Source organism: Oryctolagus cuniculus, chromosome 3 (genome assembly GCF_964237555.1).
Source record: "Oryctolagus cuniculus chromosome 3, mOryCun1.1, whole genome shotgun sequence".
Classification (NCBI taxonomy): Eukaryota; Metazoa; Chordata; class Mammalia; order Lagomorpha; family Leporidae; genus Oryctolagus; species Oryctolagus cuniculus.
The window spans coordinates 34,784,591-34,806,451 of record NC_091434.1 but is presented as its reverse complement, the minus strand read 5'-3'; the positions used below and the strand labels follow the sequence as shown (position 1 = coordinate 34,806,451).

Sequence of the window (21,861 nt, the reverse complement as noted above, 5' to 3'; positions counted from 1 at the left end):
CCAGTTATTTGAGGCATCACCACTGCCTCCCAGGGACTGCCTTAACAGGGAGCTGGCGACAGAAGCTGCAGCAAAGAACCAAACCTAGGCACTCTGATGTCGGACATAGGAATCTTAATGGCTAAGCTGAATACCCACTCCTTCTTTAAAATTATGACATTTTTCTACACTAAACTCTGTTTTTTCAGTTGTAATACAAAGATATTGACATCACCTTATCTTTAAAGTCTCTTTTGAAACCTGAGATTCTCTTTATTCTGATTCCAGCTCTTCAATTATGGAGAATATTCTGTTGGATTTCCATATTTATGGGGTTTTCCAAAAATGCTGCCTTGTCAAATGATCATGAAATATGCCCTGAGAGTTCTCTCTCCACTCCACAGAATGGGGCTGGCCCCATGCAGAGAGAGACCAGCCTTTGCCTGCCAGGGGCAGAATTCCAGCCATCAGAGATCCAGTCATCCTGTCTTGCTAACTGCTTCTACGTTTGATCATCTGAGAATCTACAATATTAATCTGCTTTCTCCCCATTCACACTTTCCCCAACAGAAAGGCGAACCTGACTGCTACGCACTCTCTCTGGAGACAACTGAGCAACTCACTTTTGAGATCCCCCTGAATGATTCAGGTTCGGCAGGCCTGGGAGTGAGCTTGAAAGGCAACAAATCCCGAGAGACTGGAACGGACTTGGGGATTTTTATCAAATCCATCATCCATGGAGGTGCTGCCTTTAAGGTGAGCGGGAATGCTGTTTGCCCTTTTGTGACATGGCGCCTGGCAATGTCACTGTTGTGTCTGGGGACCGGATGAAGAAGGTGATTGCAAGCTTCAGACCTCTGAGGCTTTCCTGCCAGACTCAGGAAATGTGTCTGTGGACAGATCTGGGGAGCAATAGGCTGTTTTCAAACCATAAGTGGTTATTTTTACTTCCTGGGGATAGTTCTTAAAAGCCATCATGATTAACATTGTTTTTTGCATTCTTTTTATTATCCTATTAGGATTCCACTGAATTTGTAACCTGACAGAGCTGAGCCTAAAACACACACACACACACACACACACGCAGGCAGGAAAACAAAACTATAAACAAGTAAACATAAAGGCAGCAAATAAGGAAATTGTAAGAAATGAAAACTCAGCGGAGCCTGAGAAGGATTGCAATGTAAATTAAAGGTCATTTATCACATTTTATACCTTAAAAGATAGCCATGGTACCCAGAATGCTCATTTGCTTTTGAACACTTGGAAAAACTTATATATTAACAGCAAAAGTTGGGGGAGGTAGAGGATAGTGATTCTTCCCTTTCACGTTGGTTAGGCAGTGTGATCATAGCTGTTCCTGAAGTGTAATGATTACCTTGATTGCCAGTGTTCAAATCCAGCTCTGCTGTTTGCTGTGTGAAAAGCTGGCAAGGAAGCTGACCTCCTGTCTTCCATGTCCTCCCTATAGAATGGGGATGATAGCGCACACCCACATCCTAGGGTTATGAGAATTAAATACACACACACACACCCTGTGGTGAAAGCCATGGAGTGGTCGTGGAGCAGGAAATCCATGTTTGCACCTCGTGTCACTGTCGTATGCATCCCATGTCATGTAAAGAGACTTTGTGAGTTGGAATTCTGCCTGAGCTACCCTCCCTCTCTTTGAACATAGATAAGTTAAAATTTTGAGTGCCAATCTCTTAATGATGTTAAGACTAAAAGAGATAATAGATGTAAACTGTGCAGCCTAGGGTCTATGATAAACTTCCAATAAGGGTTGGAAGATCATTTTAAAATGATCTTGCTAACTACGCGTGTTTTCACTCCTGCCTAGTGGTCTACTTATACTTTATAAGACCATTCCTGGTCCTGGATCCTGGCTTTGTTGAAGCATTTGTTCACATTTGCTCTTCTACTTTCATTTCAGACCTCGACACTGAACAAATAACGTGTTTTTCTTTGGGAATTAAGAAACATATTGTGTGTAGAGAACTTTTAATTCACTCCTTGGGTCTGTTCACTTTTGTAGCATAATAAATAATCACAGCATTTCAGTAATATACATCGACAAGCTTTCGTTTTGCTTATAGCTCTGCAGGACCACTGGGAGGAGCTTTCTCATTGAGGCTGGTGTGTCTGCTTACCATGCTGTAGATATGTATAGACCTGAGTTTGTGCCACATTTCCCACCTTCTTCTTGCACTGGCAGGCCGGTTGAGGTGTCAGAGGGCCGGCCTCAGGGCTTGAAGCCTCATTATCAATGAACTCTGCACTGGCACACTCCATGCCACATGTTGCTCAAGGCAAATGGCGTGGCTGACTCCAAGGTCAAGCCGTGAGACACCTTCCCCTGTGATGAAGCTGCAGTAGGGGTGTGCGTGAGAGGCGGGTGGAGAATTGAGGCTAATCACTTATTCTAGAAGACTCCCTAATCTGTCTGACAAATACAGAACTAGTAGCGTAAGGGAAATAATGATACTTAAACAACAACTATTAGTGTTTATTGTACTTGGTGCTTAGTGTATGCTGGACCTTAGGTAAGGATTTTTATGGATTTTCTAGTTTTACCCTTCACATTTGATTACTATCATACCATTTTACCAAAAGAGAAATTATAGAAGACAGTGGTCAGTGCCTCTCCTATGGTCACATAGCCCGGAATCACTTAACATGAAATCGAATCAAGGCAGGTGGACTCCAAGACTATTATACACTGTGATGTGTTGCCAGCTTTTTCGTACCATCCATTCAGGTTCCTGAAGATCAGGGGTTCCTGCCCTAAAATTGTTGTATCCAGCATGTTCTTTTGCCAAGGCATCCAAACATATGCTCTGTTTGAGGATGAGCCCTTGGCCATGTGTGTGAATACAGTTTGATATTCTTCTTCTTATTCCTAATGACAACTCTATTTGCAGAATTTATTCCAAGTCAAATTGAAATGGAGATAACTTTTCGGAAATTAAAAGCAAACATCTTAGCTTTTTTTTTATGGGCAATAACTTAAGTTCATGCAGTATCAGCGGGCAGGTTTAATATGTATATACATGTTTGTGTAAGTGAGCTGCTCCTTACCTAAGCAGATCTAGCAGTCTTGCTTCTGGCAGAAAGATTTCGCTTTCCATTTATGTAAATTTCTTTCCTGACACTGGTCTGCTGAGTCAGACAATCACACCATTAAAAACCACTGGACAGCATATTTATAGCTGATCTTAAACAGTACAAGGCGTAAATCATGAATTTAGCCTTCTTGTGAAGGCTTAGCATCCATTTGTCTTATTTACTTTTTGCAGCCTACAGGGTAAGGGCCTGAGCTTGGCTCACGAGAAGTCTGAAAAACTGGTAGGGGGTGGAGGTGAAGGGCAGAAGTTTTCTATCCTCTTTCTGCTGTTCCAATAATTTACTGTTACTCCTCAGAAAATTGCCACCTGTTCTGTAGTTCAGGATTATGTCTTATAAAAATTGTTCTGAGACTTTGGTCCTGTCCCTGTTGAGAAGATACAAATGTGCCAGACTGCAGTGTCCCCAGGGAAAAGTGGAGCTAAGCTCTGGGCACATCCACCTTAGCATCTGGCCCAACAAAATCATCTTTCTGGCACGGCACAGTATTCTCTCCTGGTCCTTCCTGCCACTAGTGGGTTCTCAAGGTATTTTTCCCTTTTGGGAAGGTGGATTTGTGAAAACTAAACTACTTTGAAAAGTATGACCAATTCTTCTATGGATGCTGCGCACTCTGCTCTCCCAGGGGCTGCTGCTGATGTAAACAAAGATGGGCTACCTGCCACATGCAAGTCACCTGAGTGGCTGGGACTCTAACTGGGGGCCTCTTTTTCTTCTTTCCTCTCAGGCTGCCATGTTCAATCCTTTCATCTCTTTTTTAGTTCTTGCTAATAGACATGTAAATGTCTGTTTGAAAATCATTGCATTCAGCTACTATAGGATGGATGCTCTCTTGGAAAAGAATCCCCGACTCATCCAGGGGCAAACTGGATGATATTTTGACTTTATTCAAATTTACCCAAATGCTTCATCTCATCTTAGTGTTTGATGTTGAGTCTACTTGTTAGGAAATAAAGCCTGGGTGGGCATTTGAGCTAGGAGTGAAGACAGTGGATAAGACGTTTATGTCCCATCTCAGAGTGTCTGAATTTGATGCTTGTGGGGAGCAACTGGGAGCAACTCGGACTAGACTAAGTTACTGGAATTAAGACTTATTCTATGCATCTGCTCTCCCACAATATGGCGCTGGGAGAGGAGAAAACAGCTTCTACGCAGCTGCCTCTTGCCAACTTGAGTGATGACCTCCAGGAGCTGACCCTGCTCCTGATTGGAGGAGAGCAGCGTACTCGGCGTGTGGGCAGCAGAGTTGGGATTGGTGGAAAAGGACTATAAAGGAGGAGAGAGACAACATGCACGAGGAACATCTAAAGGGAACATCTGGAGGAACACCTGTGCAGCCCCCGAGAGAGCCGGCCGGCGGTGTGCCGCTCCCCTGCGGAAGTGGGGAAAGTGGCAGGGGGAACCGCCCTTCCACGGAGGTGGAAGGGTCGGTAGCCAACCCGGGAAGAACCAGCAGCAAACCCGGGGAGGGCCGAGCAGACAAAAGAACAGCGCAGGGTCCTGTGTAGTTCCTCCACGAAGACGGGGAGCGACAGATGCTTTGCTCTAGCTCCTGACTAGATTTCTGCTAGACTCTAGGAGGCAACAGTGGTGGTTCAAGTAGCTGGGTCCCTGCCACCCATGTAGGAGCCCTGGACTGTGTTCCCAGGTCTCAGCTGCAGCCCAGCCTGGTCCTGTCCTCTGCAGACATTTGGGGAGTCAACCAGTGATTGGGCGACCTCTCTCTCTCTCTCTCTCTCTCTCTCAATTGGGTGACCTCTCTCTCTCTCTCTCTCTCTCTCTCTCTCTTTGTCACATGTATCGCTCTTCATATCAAAAAAAAAAAAAATTGTAGACAGAAATCAAGCCTATAAAGCCCCTTGTATGTTTCAGGCCTCCAACACTTGTAATTGCATGCTTACTTGGATACAATGCTGTCTAAAGATCCCACTGGAAGCAATACCTTTAGCTGTGCTTAAGCAGAGCCTTCAACCATAACATCCAAATGTTGCTTCTTACATTGTAGATCCTAAAATGCCTATACAACAGCATGTATTGTATGTTTCTTGTTTGCTTTTGCTCTCATTCTTCCTGAGTGTTTGCTTCTGAAGTACAGTTTAATTGCTTCTGGAAAAAAATACTAAATAGAATTATATATGTGTTAACTTCTTCTGAGCTGCGAATGATGACTGGAATAAAATTACAAGGTCCACAAGGATGATTTTGTAAAATTTCATTTTGTGGTTGTCATTTAATGTAAAATGTAACTGCTATGAAATAAAAAGAAATATTGTCTGTGTTGCAGTTAGAAAGAAATCCTAATAAAAATAGTCACCATTTCCCAAATCCACATAAACCTCTTCTCATCTTCTCCAGGGTAGCACACATGCAGTCTCAGGGATCACTTTGAAGATCTGAGATAGTCTCATGCTTATTTGCTAAACATTTTGAATTCTGAGATGAGTGGCTTTCCCTTTTTCAAGAATTTCTCTTGCTTTGAGCTGCACTATTTTTAAAATTGTTTAGAGAAAATGCTTTGTATGTCACTTGATTATGCTGACAGTTAAACAGCTCATTTTCTTATATTAATCACTTTTAGAAAAATATATACCTTTGAAAAATATAGGTAAGTTATTAACACTATCGAAGAATAAATATTTCATAGGGTCTGTTGCACTAGTTCTGAATGACACTCTTCATTTGGACATACTGATTTTGTGAGTGGAATATGTCCTATTGGAACCTTGAAATAATAAGATAAAATTAAAATTTAAAGGCAATTTTTGTTAAGGGGGGAAATGTCATGTGTCAGGTAGATAATTTAAGGGCTCTTAAGTAGAAAGAATGAATTTAAGAATATCTGTTATTCTCTGGGAAATTAATTAGCCAGGTTTGTGCTTAATAAATACTACTTGATGATGATGAAAAAAATGCCTGACATAGCTAATTGCAAATGCATGCACTCAGAATATGAAACAGACATAATTTAAGTAGTTTGATTCTTGTGTGCTTAGAAAATTCGGAATGATACTTCTAAAAGATACAGAATTGTGTAATCTAAACTATTTAGTAATACATAAAAGAATTTCTCACAAATATAGATGATTCCAATGTTTTAAAGTGAGTCTACTGTGAGATTGGGGAGACTGTGAGCTCTAGAATATTCAAGAACATGGCACTTGATCCTGAACCTCTAGTCTCTTTGTAACGGGGCACATTTAACAGCAGTCAAGCCCCTTAACAGAACCCAGAGATCCCAGTGTGAATAATTTCTACCTCCATCTCTGCCGGTATCTATAAATCATGTGGCGTATCTATAATTAATGAATTCAAGAGAAGATAAAAGGGACAGCTTTTTAAGGAACACTAATGTTAAATGATTTCTTCAACTCTGTGTTTTTCTGAAAATTGATAATCTTTACTAGTGGTAGGAGACATTTAAGGCTCCTTTCTGTTATCAGAGTCTCCCAAGCTTTTGCCTCTGACAGAGGACCAGACAGTTTGAGTTTGAGTTTGTTAAGTAGCTCCGTTGCAAATCCTCAACTACGTAAAACCAAACTGTAGCGATTTCACCCCTAACCACAGAGATGTGATACATTTTAGATATAACTAATGGCAGGCTTTTAACTTGGAAAATATAATCAGTTCATAATCACTGTATATCCAACAGAAATTTTAGCTTAAATAAAAAAAGAAATTGCTAAATTAAAGAAAAATGTATTTCATAGGAATTTCCTTTTTCAAAATGCTGAAAACATTAGCATATGTTGATTCATATAGTGAAACTTACTATTTGTGAATTTTCTACCGTAGTAATTGCTTTATAAAAACACATCACTTTTAAGATCTCAAAATATCAGTATCTATCATTTCGGTTCTTGCCAATTTTTATGACTTTGGCATTTTTATTTCGTGCATGGAAATGCAAATAAAAATATTTTTATACTGTGCTAAATAAAATTTTGGAATTCTACATCTTGTGAATGTGTATTTCAAATTCTGTGATTGTTTCTGTGGGCTTGGAAAAATTATGTGTTGGTAGTCCTAATCAAAAAAGAAATTGGGATCTAAAATTTTTGATTTAAAATGATGATGATGCTTTGGCTCTGAAAATAGTACCTTTCCCTGAAAATCTATCATCATCATCATCATGTGTATTTGAATTATTAATGCTGAGTTCATACTTGGATCAGAATTTTGCTGTAGGTACTCTGGTTTGGATCCATTTTTATAGTGGTTGATTTTAAGCAATCTTAACACCAATGAGAGCACTGTGTCTTAACACACAATAACAAGTAAATAAATAAGGTAATTTTTAATATATGGCAAAGACCTCCAAGATTCTGATCTGATTAGGCATCCATGCATAATTTTCTTGATTCACATATAACACATTTGCCTTAACAAGCTTTTTTTCTTCTGGTTTTCTAGGCCAAAGTAAATTAAGAGCAGAAAATCAGGAAGGAGGTAGGAAGGGATGGAAAGGAAACTGAAATTACAGGAAACAGAAAATGTGTAAAACAAGCAAAGAATGTTCCTGCCACACTGTAGGCCAATGAATATTTCTGATGATCCTAAGTGCTTCTCAAACTGTCTTGCCAAGGAAATTATAAGCAGCAGCATGGCCATAGTAAAGCCTCTACATTGTAATGTGTTTATTTATGGTCCACATTTCTCCAGAAGGAATTTTAAATGAAATGGATTATAATACACTTTGAAAGCATTATATCAGAATGGCTTTGATTATGCATTTCTTGATGCTCTAAAAAGTATCCTTTAGTTACCAAAAAAATTTTTTAAAAATAAAAAGCTTCAGATGCCACAATGATATGCTGCTGGGACTTCACTGGTTTGCTACATAGAAATGGAGTGAAGCTCTTAAGATGATGACTGAATTAGATTAAAAAAAAATAGAAAATTTACAATAGCTGAAGAAGTGGAGATAGGGCCAGGACATAGAAAGGAATGAAGGTTCACTCAGAATTATAAAGGTTCTCTGAATATATGGTGGGAAATCCAAGCCAACCTGGGTTCATGAATCTGTCATAGTTACTGTTTGTAATCTAAATAATTTGTTCATTATAGGTGAAATGTACAACAGGTCTACATCATCTGACTCAAAGATTTTTCAAGGGATTCACTATAGCAAACATATCAGGAATATAAAGACTGAGTTATGCAATATACTAAGGACAGGAAACTTGAAACTATTCATTCCATGATCTGGGAAGCTACTAGCATATTAAATTACATGCATCCACAGATATACACACACACACACACACACACACACACACGCACCCCTCTTCTGGTAAGGACTGTACAGACAAGTGTGAGATCATGGTTACTGAGATGAGGGAGCTCTTAATTCTACCTGGAAAAAAAATGAAGAGGAGGTCATTGCAGAGGCTCGCTTTGAAAGACGAGCAGATATTCAATGGGTGAGCAGGAACACAAGGGGGATTTTCCACGGGAAGAAGAGTATGGGCACAGTGACCCTATGTGCACCCCAGAATGCAGTCAGTTGTCCTTAGAAAACTGGGCTTTATTGGGAAGAAAGGCCCTCTTGGTGGAACCTGGCGGTTTTGGGCAAGTGATGTGAAGCCCGTGCTAACGCAGGTCCACACCCTGTGAGCAAGGACTGATGGGCTCGACCTTGCCACTGTTCTTTCCCCCACTGCTTTGCTTCAAAGCTGTCCTTTAAAAACCTTGATTCATTGGTACCTCTCATTGCTGTTGTTTACAAATGGAGTTAAACGATTTCAGTCTGGAATGCAAGGTTCTCTACTAGGTTGGCATAGTTTTTCTTTTTAGTTAAAACTACAGCTTGCAGATGTCAAGGAGTGACCTGAGGCCTTGAGAAGGATTTGTTCAGAACACCTCTCTCCCTTAGACAGGTGCCCTGTTGCCTGGAGTCCACCCTCCTCCCGGGAATGCCTGCTCTGTGAATCTGAAGTCAGGCTTTCAGCTTGGGCTCTAGGTGTTCATAATTTCCCAGGAGGCCTCGCCAAGGTCCCCATTAGAAACTTGCAGAGGCAGCAGCCCACATCTGGTCATGATTAATCCTCTCAACACCCAAGACTCATGTGGACTGGCCTTGGGCCATAGCCAGCTATCCCTGGGAAAGCCAGCCCACCCTCTCAACGCTCCTCTCATATTCTGCAGAGACTAGCTCTTTGCCTTGGTTTTTCCCCTCTCCCCTCTGTATTCAGCAGAACGTGGAAGTAAGAGCCTTACATAAAATGGACCAAGAGAGGTGGAGGAAGCTAAGCAGCGTCACCAGAACTGATGGCAGAGGTAGCACCTGGCCACTGCTAAAGAACACAGGGGTTGGACTAACAGAAAACTGAACCCCCTGGAAACCATGGGTGTGCTTAAGAGGAGCACATGGAAAATCCCAGCACAGCACCTCCCTACAAAATTACCTGGCCTCACGTGCAGATGGAGAGAAACTCTGGTGGAAATATTTATCTATATCTTTTGTTAGATTCTCAGAGGAGTCCAAGAACCCATAGAGCAAACTAGTTGGAAGCTTGGACTCTGGAGTAACCCAGACATAGTTCGAGTCTGCTCTTAGAGAATTGACTTAACACAGTTCTAGCCTTTCTGAGGCTCAAGTGCTCCTGTTGTAACATGTGTAGGGCTGTTGTAAGGAGTGAATTGTCTGGTACATAGAAAGGATTTAGTACAGTGAAGTGCACAGAGACTCATTAGTATCATCAGTAAATGTGCTTTTAATTCTCTCTGGAACATTTTAGAAGCAACACAGCATAATGGATACACGTCCTTAATTTTAGAGAAAAGGAGACCTGACCATATGAGGCCTCTTTGGCAAGCCACTTAATTTCTATGAGCCTCCATCTTTATATTTTTTAAATAGTAGAAAGTAGTATAGTACTGTTGGGTTGTTATAAAAGGTGAATGAAAGAACATGTGCAGAACCCTTATACAAGGAGAGGTCCATTTTAAATGTTCAGTTAAAGGGAGATGTCATAGGCAAACGTCTTATCTCTTAGCCCACTCTCCTGCCTGCCTACCACCATATAACCAGTTACGACTGAGAATATCTAGAGCCACTCACCCCGGGGGATGTAGAGAAAACCTTAGGCTCAGACAAGTTTTTGTTTCTCCTAACATGCCCTGGGGAAGTTACTTTTTAATCTTTGCTCCATTGTACTTCCACTTTTTAATATTTTTCTTTCTCTGGGAGTTTCCTTTACTACTTCCATAGCTTCAGGATGGATAAAGCTGTTTATGAGGGATGCCAAATATAGGAGGTTTTGTTGAGCAAGAGTTTGATTATGATGAAAGTTTGAAGGAAAGGGATTTTTTTTTCCTTTAAAAAAATGTAAATTTTTGCAGGGACCTTGACCTTGTGTCTTTGTCAATAAACTCTCATTTACACATACAAAAAAAAATGTAAATTTGACTCAGATTGCAATAAAATAGTATCCTAAAATTACTAAGAAACATTCTTGGGGAGTTGTGTTCAATTTATTTAAAAGCAGTTGAGAATTAGTGTTCTCATGCTTCAGAATTTACTTAATAGGAAAAAAAATCCACAATATGATAACTTTCTTGATCAAAATGATTCCAAAGCAAAAAAGTGTATATATATATATATATACACACATATATATATTTATATATTTAAGTTATATATAATTTTATATATATATATAATTTTGGAGGATATTTGCTGCTTTTCAGTAATGAGCTTTTCATTGAATGGACTCTACTTTAGGTCAAGACCAGGCATAGGTATGAGTGTCTGTATGTCTAGCTAAACAGGCCAACAGTGTTCTTCAGTGTTCTGCCACCCCCTGAAGTTTCCTACTGTGTGCGTCTGAATTTCATACAGTCCTCTCTTCCAGGAGACATCTGGTGGCATATTGTCTCTTCTGCATTTGAAAGTCTGCTTTTCCTTGAAGCTATACCCTGTGAGAGACTAGTCTTTGTCATGGATGTAGAAGACCCAATGGTTTAATGTAGAATGCAGGACTTGAGCTATTCTTTTCCAAATCTGAACCCAGCTGGCTGATCAAGTCCTAATATATGTGGAAGTGCCCTCTCTTAATAGGTGTTCGATAAATGGTTTCTCATCCTCTTTGGACGGCAAATCATTCAGAAATTGGAGGAGATGACCTCGGAGGACCCTTCCAGCTCTAAACTCTGTGATTATATTCTAAATGTTAAGACAACATGTACTTACTGGCATCACCATTAATGGAATTACCCATCATTTATCTTATAACAACAACAAAAACCACACACCAATAGCATTAGACCAGCCACGCTTGAAAATGAGGGTGTGGGATTTTTATCACAGCCAGGACTCTCTGGTGACACTCGTGATGAATGTGAATGTCTTTGAAAAAAAATTCCAGCTGCCCTGGGTAACCTGACTTGTCCTTTTGTTTTTGGACTTGGTTCCACTAAATATGTCTTATTTCAGTGTAACTGTATGCTTGAGACCTAGAATGTAGTTAAAAATCAAGTTATGCTTAATAAATGTTGATAAGAGATTTTATAAAAAATGTTCTTCTCACATCTTGTCTTTCCTCTACCTCTTCACTCTGACCTTGACACCTTTTTCAGATAGAAGGTTCACAAGAGGTTACCGGGTAGGATCTCACTCAGATTACATTAACTCCATCACTGGAGCCACCCATAGTGTTTCAATCTTTATCTTCTTCCTGCCATAGTGGAGGATAGGTCCTGCTAAGACTGAACCCCTACAAATCCAAACACTAGATCTCATTTCCTGTTAAGAGTACTACGATCTTGATTCAAGTCTTCTGCTTCCCTTTTCTTTTTAAAAACCACACATCCGTCTCTGGTTTTCCTGAAAAGATTTTTTGTAGCAAAATTCAGCACAATAGTCCTTCTTCCATTACATGACAAAACAGAACAGAATAATTTCTCCACTGATGTCCCACTTCATGTGACTAAACCATTACAATTGTTATGGTTTTACCAATTTCCTGTAGTCTTAATCTTATTCTTTCATGTGCCTCACTCAAAATTGGATAACAGAAGCAAAGAGATTCCTTTCTTGTTTGGCCTTTCCTGTAAATCTCATTTCCAGACTTGCTCCAAATTAGGGTAAAGGTTAAGTGAAGTGGGAAAACAAGAGGAAGGGAGGGGACAGAAGCTCTGCTGAGGCAGACCACTTAACATGGTTTCCATCTCACAGTTTACATCCTTCTCTGTCCATCCCATTGCATTGCCATCTCCAGTCCCTCCCCAAGTGGCCGTGCACTTGTAGGGTAGCCTCCACAATCCCATCTGGCCAGCACCCCTCCAGCAGGTGGCGTGAGCAGTGCATTTCCTAGAGAACATTTGCTGTCTGAGAATACTGCTGTCTCCCTTCTCTCCCTTTCCCCAGAGTCAGCAGAGGAACTTCCTCTAACCACCTGCTACTGCCTTAGTCCAAGTTCATCGATCTGTCCACAGGCTTTATCTACCAAAGCTATGTGCTTGGTTTCTCCTAATTATTGTGTATCTGTTTTTCCCATTTTTAGAGAAGTGTTTTCTTTTGCATTTCGTTAATTTGAGCATGGATTCCAGATACATGTCACCACAAAAATCTCTTTCATATTTTCCTTTATAGTATTGTATTGTACCACTGGAGTCTCCAGTTGAGTAACAAAGGGAGTTGTAGTTAAAAGAGAAAAAAGGTGAGATTCATAAAAACGAGCTTATGTGCGCTGGTCTGGCTTACTTTTGTGACCTAGGGCAATTTACATAATTTCACTATCTCATTTTCACTTTCTATGAAACATTTATGAGTCTATTCAGCTCCTTGGGTTCCACGAGAATCACTAGAGATAATTTATGGAAGAAACGACTGGAAGAGTAAACTGCTAAACATACCTACCATTATTTCTGTCAAATTGATTAGCAGCAGGAGCACAAAATTCCTCATTGTTTCTGTCACGTATCAAGAACTTTCTACCTGAGTGTAAAACAGAGGTATGTCTTGTCCCCAGTCTGACTGCTAGCATCCTATACACCTTTCTTCCCAGGCTGTGGAGGAGATGAACTGTGGCCCCTAAAGTTCCCTGTCACTGGAGCTGTCTTCCCAGTTGTTAGCCACTGCCAGACCCCAGTTTATGAAGGACTTCAGACAGGATGATTCGTGCCTTGCCATGGTTTAGCTGAGAGTCTGAGTTGCCTACCCACATCTCGAGGTTCTTTGTACTTTATGATAAGTGGCGTTCCTTCCAAGAGATGGTAGTGAAAGTACTTAGCACTCATAGCCTTTCTGATAAAAAGCTCTATGATCCTCTTTGTTAAGCTTTTCTGCTAGAAGATACCAGGGCAAATTGGTCCTTCACTGCACAATCAGTGTTCTTGTGCAGGCTAGCAGCCTTGTGAATGTGTTAGAGAAAATCGCATGGGGATTTCTCTTTTTTTGCACTGCTCAGTAGAGCTACCAACAATATCTAGAAGACACATTACTACTGTCAAGCACGCAACATTTAAGGGTGTCCCTTTGCGCCTGAAAAATGCAAACCTTCAGATCAAGAGATATGTGTACCCCCTTTTGTTTCGAAACTCCCCTCCCTTGAGTCAGCAACATGGTCCCTCCCAGAGCAAATGGCAGAATCAGGCTAGATTAGTGTGCTTGCCAAAGACTTAGGTAAGAGGTATCATACAAATATCTAAATTATTGCAGCTCAGAATTCTGAGGTTTCTAAAAAATACGTTCCCGCAATTCATTATTGTTAGTATTTGTGACTATTTGATAAGCTCCAGAACCGTTTTCTGCCATGGAAAATAAATCATTTCTAATAGCTGATTTTTTTTCCTTTTTTTTTTTTCCTTTTTTAATGTGAATTTTTTTTCTTGAAACAGCCACATGTCATCACCATGTTCTTTGTTTAATACTTTTTTTTTTCTCCCCCTCTCCCTTAGGATGGTCGGCTGCGAATGAATGACCAGCTGATTGCAGTTAATGGGGAGTCTCTTTTGGGAAAGTCCAACCATGAAGCTATGGAAACACTTAGACGATCCATGTCCATGGAAGGAAACATCCGAGGGATGATCCAGTTGGTGATTCTTAGGAGGCAGGAGAAACCCGTGGAGGTGATGCAAATTTTGATTTCCCTCAGCAAATTGCCCAAGTGGCCATCTGAATACACAAACTCCCATTCCTAGTAGGGAAGCTAGATGCAAATTGATTGTGAAATTGGGAAAATATGCCCAGAAGGACTCTGATTGATTTATGTGGGGAACAGGTGGTTGTATATTTTAGATATAACTAGAAGGTGTAAAAATGTGCATATAAACTAAGTCATTCATCAAATGTAACAAGTCCATATTTTCTAGTTTTTCTTCCCCCGCCCCCAGGAATTCCTAAAGGTCTGGACTGATTCATAAACATCTTTACATGCTTTTTGTTTGATGTGCTAGCAATGCCCATACCTTAGAGAGGCCCCAATTGGATATGTGGAATGTTTAATGTGAAGATCATTGTTACACAACCAATTCTCCATAGTATTCCACGTAATATGCTCATAGCTAATATTGACCTGAGACTGAACTAATTTAAGACGTGATCTATTCAAGCTGCTTGCTTGATATTATTAAATAAATGTAAGTCTTATGTTTTGAAATCTTTTATCATGATTTCTTTTAGTGTCAGGAATATTTTCACCTATGTATGAAGTATAATCAAAATATTTTTTACTTAATATTCCTAAATACTTCAGTTGCATACAAATAGTAAATGTAAAATATTTCTAAAGCATTTTTTCTTATGTGTTCAGCTTTAATTTAAGAAAAGATAAGAAAAAGTTAATAGTCCTAAAATTTAAAAACAGTACCAGCAAATCATACATTATTATATCAGGATATTCTCTAAGGCCAAATATGCTTGCATATTATAGTAATATGCAAAGTAAAGACAGAATACTATTAAAGTCACTAATTTTTTAGACAATAAGTTCTACTTAAAAACTAAAAAGTGGAAGTATTATCAAATTATATAACAGCAGGTGGTATCAGGGCTCAATGTAGTTATAAGCCTGGGCTCTGAAATTTTGAATTACTTGTGTTTAAATCCTGGATTTATAATGTCCTGACCATGTAGCTACATATGAGAATATTTCAAAAAGTTTGTGGGAAGTGGAAATAAAATGTAAGTTTATGTTGGTACCAATATTTTCTGAAATCCATGCACAGTTTTTTCTAAAAGCATTTTCCATGAAATTTTTGAAGACACCCCTCCCCTTTTGCATAGTTGTGTGCCCAGTATTCGTAGATAACAGATATTTATGTCTGCTTCATCCTTTAGTGGACTGTGATTCCCAGCACATAGTAGACCCATAACAAATATTGTTAGGTGGATGAAAAAATTGCATTTGAGGCCTGCTTCATCTAAGAGAGTTAACCTGAGAAGTAAAGTTATAAACTATTTTATTTTGTTATTAGCTATTGGAAAAGAATAACTATACCTTTTAAACTCTTATGTACATAACCTTGTAGATTTAATAAATGTAAATTGGCCAATTACTGGAGACTATATGTAATGAAGGAACTCATTTTCAACATTTGCATCTTCTTAAGTGACAGAGTCTTCCATGAATATTTAATGAGCTTTACTTAGGTACAGAGTTATAATGCCCTTACCTACAGCTTCCTACTCTGAGAGAAGTGGTTCCATCTGGTCTAATTTTATTCCCACTCTAGTGCCCTGGGACCTCGTAGAACCCATCTAGTGGAAAGAGTTGAAAGGACAGCTTCTTAGGGGCCTAGTTAGCCTTTCTACATATTAGAGCTTCCTTAAGGTTTCTTTAAACAAGACACTTCAACTAACAGAAAATCTGGAATATGCTAATAGAGATTACCATATCTGTGTGAATAACAAAAGCAAACTAATCAATGGTGATGGCTCCATAAGTTAGTTGTGCCCCACCTCTCTTCTTTCCTAATTTCCTGTCTTTCCCTAAAGTGCATGCAAATGCTGGTGGGTAGGTGTTAAGAAGCATTTGCCTTCTCCTTTATTGCCAGCATTTTCATTTGCTTCCCACACTCGGGTGGACTGATGTTATCCCATCAGAACAAAGTACTAAACTCAGTTCCTTGCCCATCCTCAGAAGTGTCTCGTTAATATAGTTCACCAGGGAATCGATTGGGAATAAGAACTGGGGCAAAAAGCAATTTTTATGAGGACATTGAAACAAGATCCATTTTTAGTTTCTCTAATATTTACATGATTTCCATGGGGAGTGAGCAGGCACTTGACTCTCAGCTATTGAGAATCTCTGTGGTACCCATGAAGATTAAAGAGCATCATTTCTTATAAAGACAGCAGCCTAATGTACAGTTTATCTTTATTAAATTGGAAAAAAAATGGCAGCTATTTGATCTCCCAAATCTGTGTTGTAGTGTGTCAAGGCATATGTTCTTTGCTCATGCTTTTGGTGTATTCTCCTGTGGAACAGCAATTGCCCTCTGGTACAATAAAAAAAAAAGGCATCCACAGCCTAGAAAAAAGGTCTGAGCACCACTCATACATTCAAGCAAATCAATTGTTAGATTTGGCGAGAATACCAAAGTGATTGCTTCACTATTATACAGAGATTTTAAAAAAATAAAAGAAGCTACTTAAGAAAAGTCAAAATATATAGTTATTGAGGTATTTTTTCCCCACATTGCCCAGATGTACAAGGTACATAAACAGTTTTGATGAGGACCTTGTAAAGAATTCCTAATGAGCCCTTGATTAAATCAAAATCATTTTAAACAGAAACATGTTTTTCAAAGGATGAGCTTGAGGTTCAATTGTAATTCTATTTGAGCCTAGAGACTTGGTATTAAAAAATGGGTTATGACCTGGTTTTGCTTTTCCCTTCCCCAAAACATTTTCCTCCCTGCTGCCAGCTCATCTTGGTAGAAGCAGGATATGTTTGAAAATCCATTATGTATTTTATTGGCTGGGACACTAATGGAGGGCTCCACGACAGCTCTATTTTACAGGCCGAATACTTTAATTAGGCTGGTTACTGATCAGTTGTTGGGATATCGATTGTGTCATTTATCAAAGAGCTGAGAAAACAGAAAAAAAAAGTTTTTGTTCTTGTTGTTATTGTTAAATCAAAACACTAGGCTATGCGAGGCAAATCCTCCCTCTCCTGCCTGCCTGGGCTCCAGCTTCAGCTTCGGGGAAGCTTGCCTGCTCTGCCAGGCTCTGTTGGACTTGCAAGATAGAAGCAGAGTATCACGGGTGTGGGGAACATGTTACGAGCTCTAATAAAAATGAAAGGACCTCCAGCAATTGAAAACATCTTAATTATTAAGAATGAATAAAATGAGTATTGTAAGTATTTGGTTTAACTATATAGGCACTGAATTTTTGTAACAAAGAAAAAAATGCAAACAAAATGCATTGTGTTAACCAAATGCTTTATTCAGAGGGAAAGAGCTTTGAGAATTAGATCTGTTATTGTTTTTGGCATGTTCCTCCAACAAATGGTCAAGGGAACAGCCATGAAATGGCTTTCCAACTATTTACTTCCTTGAAATCTGTTAGGGAGAGAAATAGTATGAGCAAGAGTGAAATCCATTTCTCTGTGCCTCAATCTTTTTGGAAAAAGCATTAATATGTGCAGTGCTGTGCACCAGTCTCCTCCTCTTACCATTTCAGCACCTGTGGAAACTGGATTGCAGGGGTGTTGTGCGTGCAGCAGTTTCAAGGAAACTGAATTTGTGTACAGACAGTCAAAATCAAAGTAGAAAAGGTAAACATGGGAAAAAAGAAAATTGAGAAGAACTGCTATCTGGCATTGTCATGCAGTTTGTTTTAGCTCCTGGCCAAAGAACCTAGTGTCTGCAGTGGGACACACTTATGGCCTTTGAGGGATGAACTCTGTGGTTTCTGACTTGCCCTAGAGCATATGCACATAGTCACAGAGAGAGAGAGGAACTTGCTGGTTGGCAGGGAAATACCCTTGGCATGAACTATCTTCTTATGTTGACACTGCCACAAGCTGTATTCCCAGATGGAAGAGAATTTGAAAGAAGCCAGTTGTAAGTAGGGGAAAGAATCAAAAAGTTAATCCCCTTTTGTGGTGGCTATCAGCACTTCTAATCCTCAGCACTGCATTGCCAGTGTTTCTTGTTTCGTATTCAAAGATAGTTTAACGGATAGGGTCATTTTGATTTTCCACAGTTGAGGACTAACATAAAATAAACTCTTAAAAGACACTTCATAAAGTGCTCATTCTTTTTGCTTCAATTGTCGAAGTTGGACCACACTAGAGAAAGTGATTGTGATTTTTTATTTTCATCCCCTTAGGAGCCTGCGGAGTGTGGGGCATTGTCCAAGCCATGCTTTGAGAATTGTCAAAATGCTGTGACCACCTCTAGGCGAAACGACAATAGTCCACTGCAGCCATTTGGCACTTACAGTCCACAAGACAAACAAAAAGGTAAGAGTCTATCCATTTTCATCCACTGCAAATGGAATGAGAAGACTTAAAAGTGCCTTTTTTTTGAACAAAGGGGAGGGCGACAAAGGCAAGTTAATTAGCGGAAGTGCAGACTTTGTAACGCACAGTCATGAACACTGAGAAGTGGGTGGGAGAGCTGACTCAGAACTTGCCAATCAGCTTCCTGGCAATGCCTGCAGTTGAAGTGACAGCTTCTATGCTTGCTGCCCCAAACATGGAGGGTTATGTATAAAACAAACCATGATGGAGAAATAAGGATGGCAAACTGTTACTTCTTTTTAAGACCTTTTAATATTGTATGGTACCAAACACCAAAAAATGTATGGTCTTGCATCAAACCATAAACTGGTCATAATGCAATTCACAAAGTTATGCTTGACTCTAAGATAATTGTGGTAAATTGGCAAGTGCCACGACCTAAGACAGTTATGTGACAGTTGGAATGCTCTTACTGTTATTTTGCCATACTGTCTTTCCATTATTATTTAGTACAGGTCACATTTCTAGACAGTTCTGAATGTAAAAACCTGGGTTTTCTTCTTTATTTTTCAAAACTTATACTTCAGGTCACCAGAAAATTATTTTATCTCCCTGTATCTCTCTTTTTTAATAGCTTTCACTTTTTATATTGCAAAAGCAATACATATTCACTGCGGAAAGTTTACAGAAAAGCAATAAAAAGTATAATATACAATTAAATATATGTAATAAATATCATTCCTATCGAAGATCTTAATCAATAACATTTTTATCTATTTGTTCCAAGTCTTTTTTCATGCAAATATGTGTACATAAAATGAAATATTCTTAATGTAATGTTTAGGAAATTGCTTTTTGAACTAATTGCATGACAGCCATGTTCAATGTCATCGGTAGCACCACCTTCAGGGGTTGGCTAGTGTTCTACTGAATGAAGGTGTGCATAGCGTGTTGTCAGTCCCTTGTGGTCTGGGTACTTAAGGTGTTACTAGAGTTTAGCTGCACGGGAACAAGTGTCAAAGCTTGTGATTACTCTGTCAGAATGGACTTGTCCATCGGAGGCTGCTCTGATTGAATCATGTGCTCAGAAAGATGGAGCATTGTTTTTTCCTGTGAATTTCTCGATCTTACAGTAGTAGCGACAGCTGTTCCCATTTATTAAGTATTTATTTTCTGTTAGATACATGCCTACTTTGGGTAATACTACTATTCTTATTTCACAGATGAAAAAAAAAAATAAAAAGGTAAGAGAAAGGAGTCATTCACCCAAGACTGCATACTTGACCCCCACAGAGCCTGGATTCAGTTCATGTCTAAGTTCCTCCTCTAAGCCACAGTGCGGGCCCTGCCTCACACTAGCCTCTTCAAACGATATATTTTTTACTTTTTAAAAATTCACTTGAAAGGCAGAGAGAAAGTGAGAGCAGGCAGACAGACACAGAGACATTTCCATGTGCTGACTCACTCCCCAAATGGCTGCTAGAGTCAGGGATGGGCCGTGCTGAAGCTAGGAGCCCTGAATTCAGTCTGCGTATCTCTTGTGGAAGGGAGGGACCCAAGCACCTGAATCATCACTTACTGCCTCCCAGCACGCACATTAGCAGATAGCTGGCATCATAACCAAAGCTGGAACAAGCATCCAGGCACTTTGCTACGGGGTGTGGGCATCCAAAGGGATGTCTTAAACACTGCACCAAAAGCCTGCTCCACCCCACCCCACCCCCACCCGGAACTACCACTGAGGTCCTTTTCTGATAGTAAGAATATTTATTAGAAGCTGCCTTTACTTTGTATACTCATAAAGAAATGCTCAGTATTTCTTTTTCCATCTTAAAGAAATTAAAGGTTTTCTTGATCAAACCTGATCTTGCTTCTGAGATTTAAGTCACAAATGCCAGAGAATCTGGGGAAGGGATGTAGATTTCCCACAGGAAAGAGTAGCCTTTCTTCCCATTATGCATATATTCTGATCATGAACACTGACATCTGTATTACAATATCTAGCATCTTATAATTTGATTGGCAAATTATATTAATTCTCATACACGCTGTGGCCCAATGGCTATCTAAGTTTAAGTTTTTATTTCTAATTACAGCAGAGGCATCCCATTGAACATTGGGTGTGTTACCTCCCGTCTTATGGCATTTTAATGCCTATAAAACATTGATACTGAGTTAATATTCATACAACATACTTTTAGAAGAGTCCCAGTAACATGGGGTAGCATCTCTAGGAAGGGTAGCACAGACTAAAATAATGGAACTATAGAAGTAGTTAAAAAAAAGTTATACCCTCATAATTGCATAATGAAATCCCCTTAAAGCATTTGTTTATGGAATGCAATCAGGCTTTCACTATTCAGACTTTGTCTCTCTACGGAACAGTGAGACCTCTTGGGCCCAGGTGAGCACAGACCACCACTGGGAGGTTTTGTCTGTTCTCCACCTGAGACATAGGTCCAGACAGGACAGTGTTTACAGCCGTGAGAAAACCATGCGGACAAGACGGTTACCTCCTCCCCACACAAAGTCAATGTAAGAAATCCAATTCTGTCAAGAACTGTCTCCACGAAATGCTCTTTACAATAGAGGAAACTTTGTTGTTCTTACTTCTTTGAGGATCTGCGATGCAGTAATAGGTTAAGAATTAAGCCTGTCAATGCATAGAGTTATTGCATTTTAATTGTGAGAGGTCAGTAGATAAAATTCTCTTACTTCTTAAAAATATAAGCCTGTTATCTTAGAAAAAATATTCTGCCAGAATGAACATGATGCTACTGAAGCATTTCACGATCATCACGTCTTTGTAATACTGACATTATACGTTTTGAGAACTATCAGAAGTTGCTGAGTTTCAGCTCTCCGTAAGGTGGTAACAGACCACTGAGTCTCGTGAAACCTGAGTGTTGACTCACCACTGCCAATTTTTTGAAGGTCCTTCTTTAGAAAAACAGATCAATGTGACAAAGTGCTATGTCTAGTGAGGGAAGGAACTGTTACAGCCAAAACATTAACATTTTCATTCCCTTTTCCCTTTCCTGTGTATATTTAAAAACCCGACGTTGATACTCTGCGTTCCATCTATTTTTGTAATAATAGTATATACCACCCCAGTTCCCAGGTTATTTTATTTTATTTTATTTTTTATTCCTGTCAAGATGGTATACAGAAAAGTCAGTTTTAGAACTAACATTTGTATAAATTGTAACACCAGAAAACTCACACTTGTGTTTGAGAATTGCTAGCAGTGCCCATGGTGGAATAAGTGTGGTGCTCCAAGATGGTGAGAAGAATGGAGGTGTGGCCCCTTAAGGATCCATAAACCCTGTAGTTCACTGGGGAA

At 39.5% G+C, this 21,861-nt stretch overlaps 1 protein-coding gene across 8 annotated transcripts in view; it reads left to right on the top strand.

Annotated features, from left to right (window-relative positions):
- Positions 1-21,861, top strand: part of PARD3B (par-3 family cell polarity regulator beta) — a 1,151,792-nt gene that overhangs the window by 656,895 nt on the left and 473,036 nt on the right. For all 8 annotated transcript variants that reach the window (XM_051849249.2, XM_070070340.1, XM_051849247.2 and 5 more), the window contains 3 exons: positions 550-735; positions 14,002-14,172; positions 18,386-18,518. In XM_051849249.2, coding sequence (XP_051705209.2) covers positions 550-735; positions 14,002-14,172; positions 18,386-18,518 — 490 coding nt within the window. The remainder of the gene's footprint in view (positions 1-549; positions 736-14,001; positions 14,173-18,385; positions 18,519-21,861) is intronic.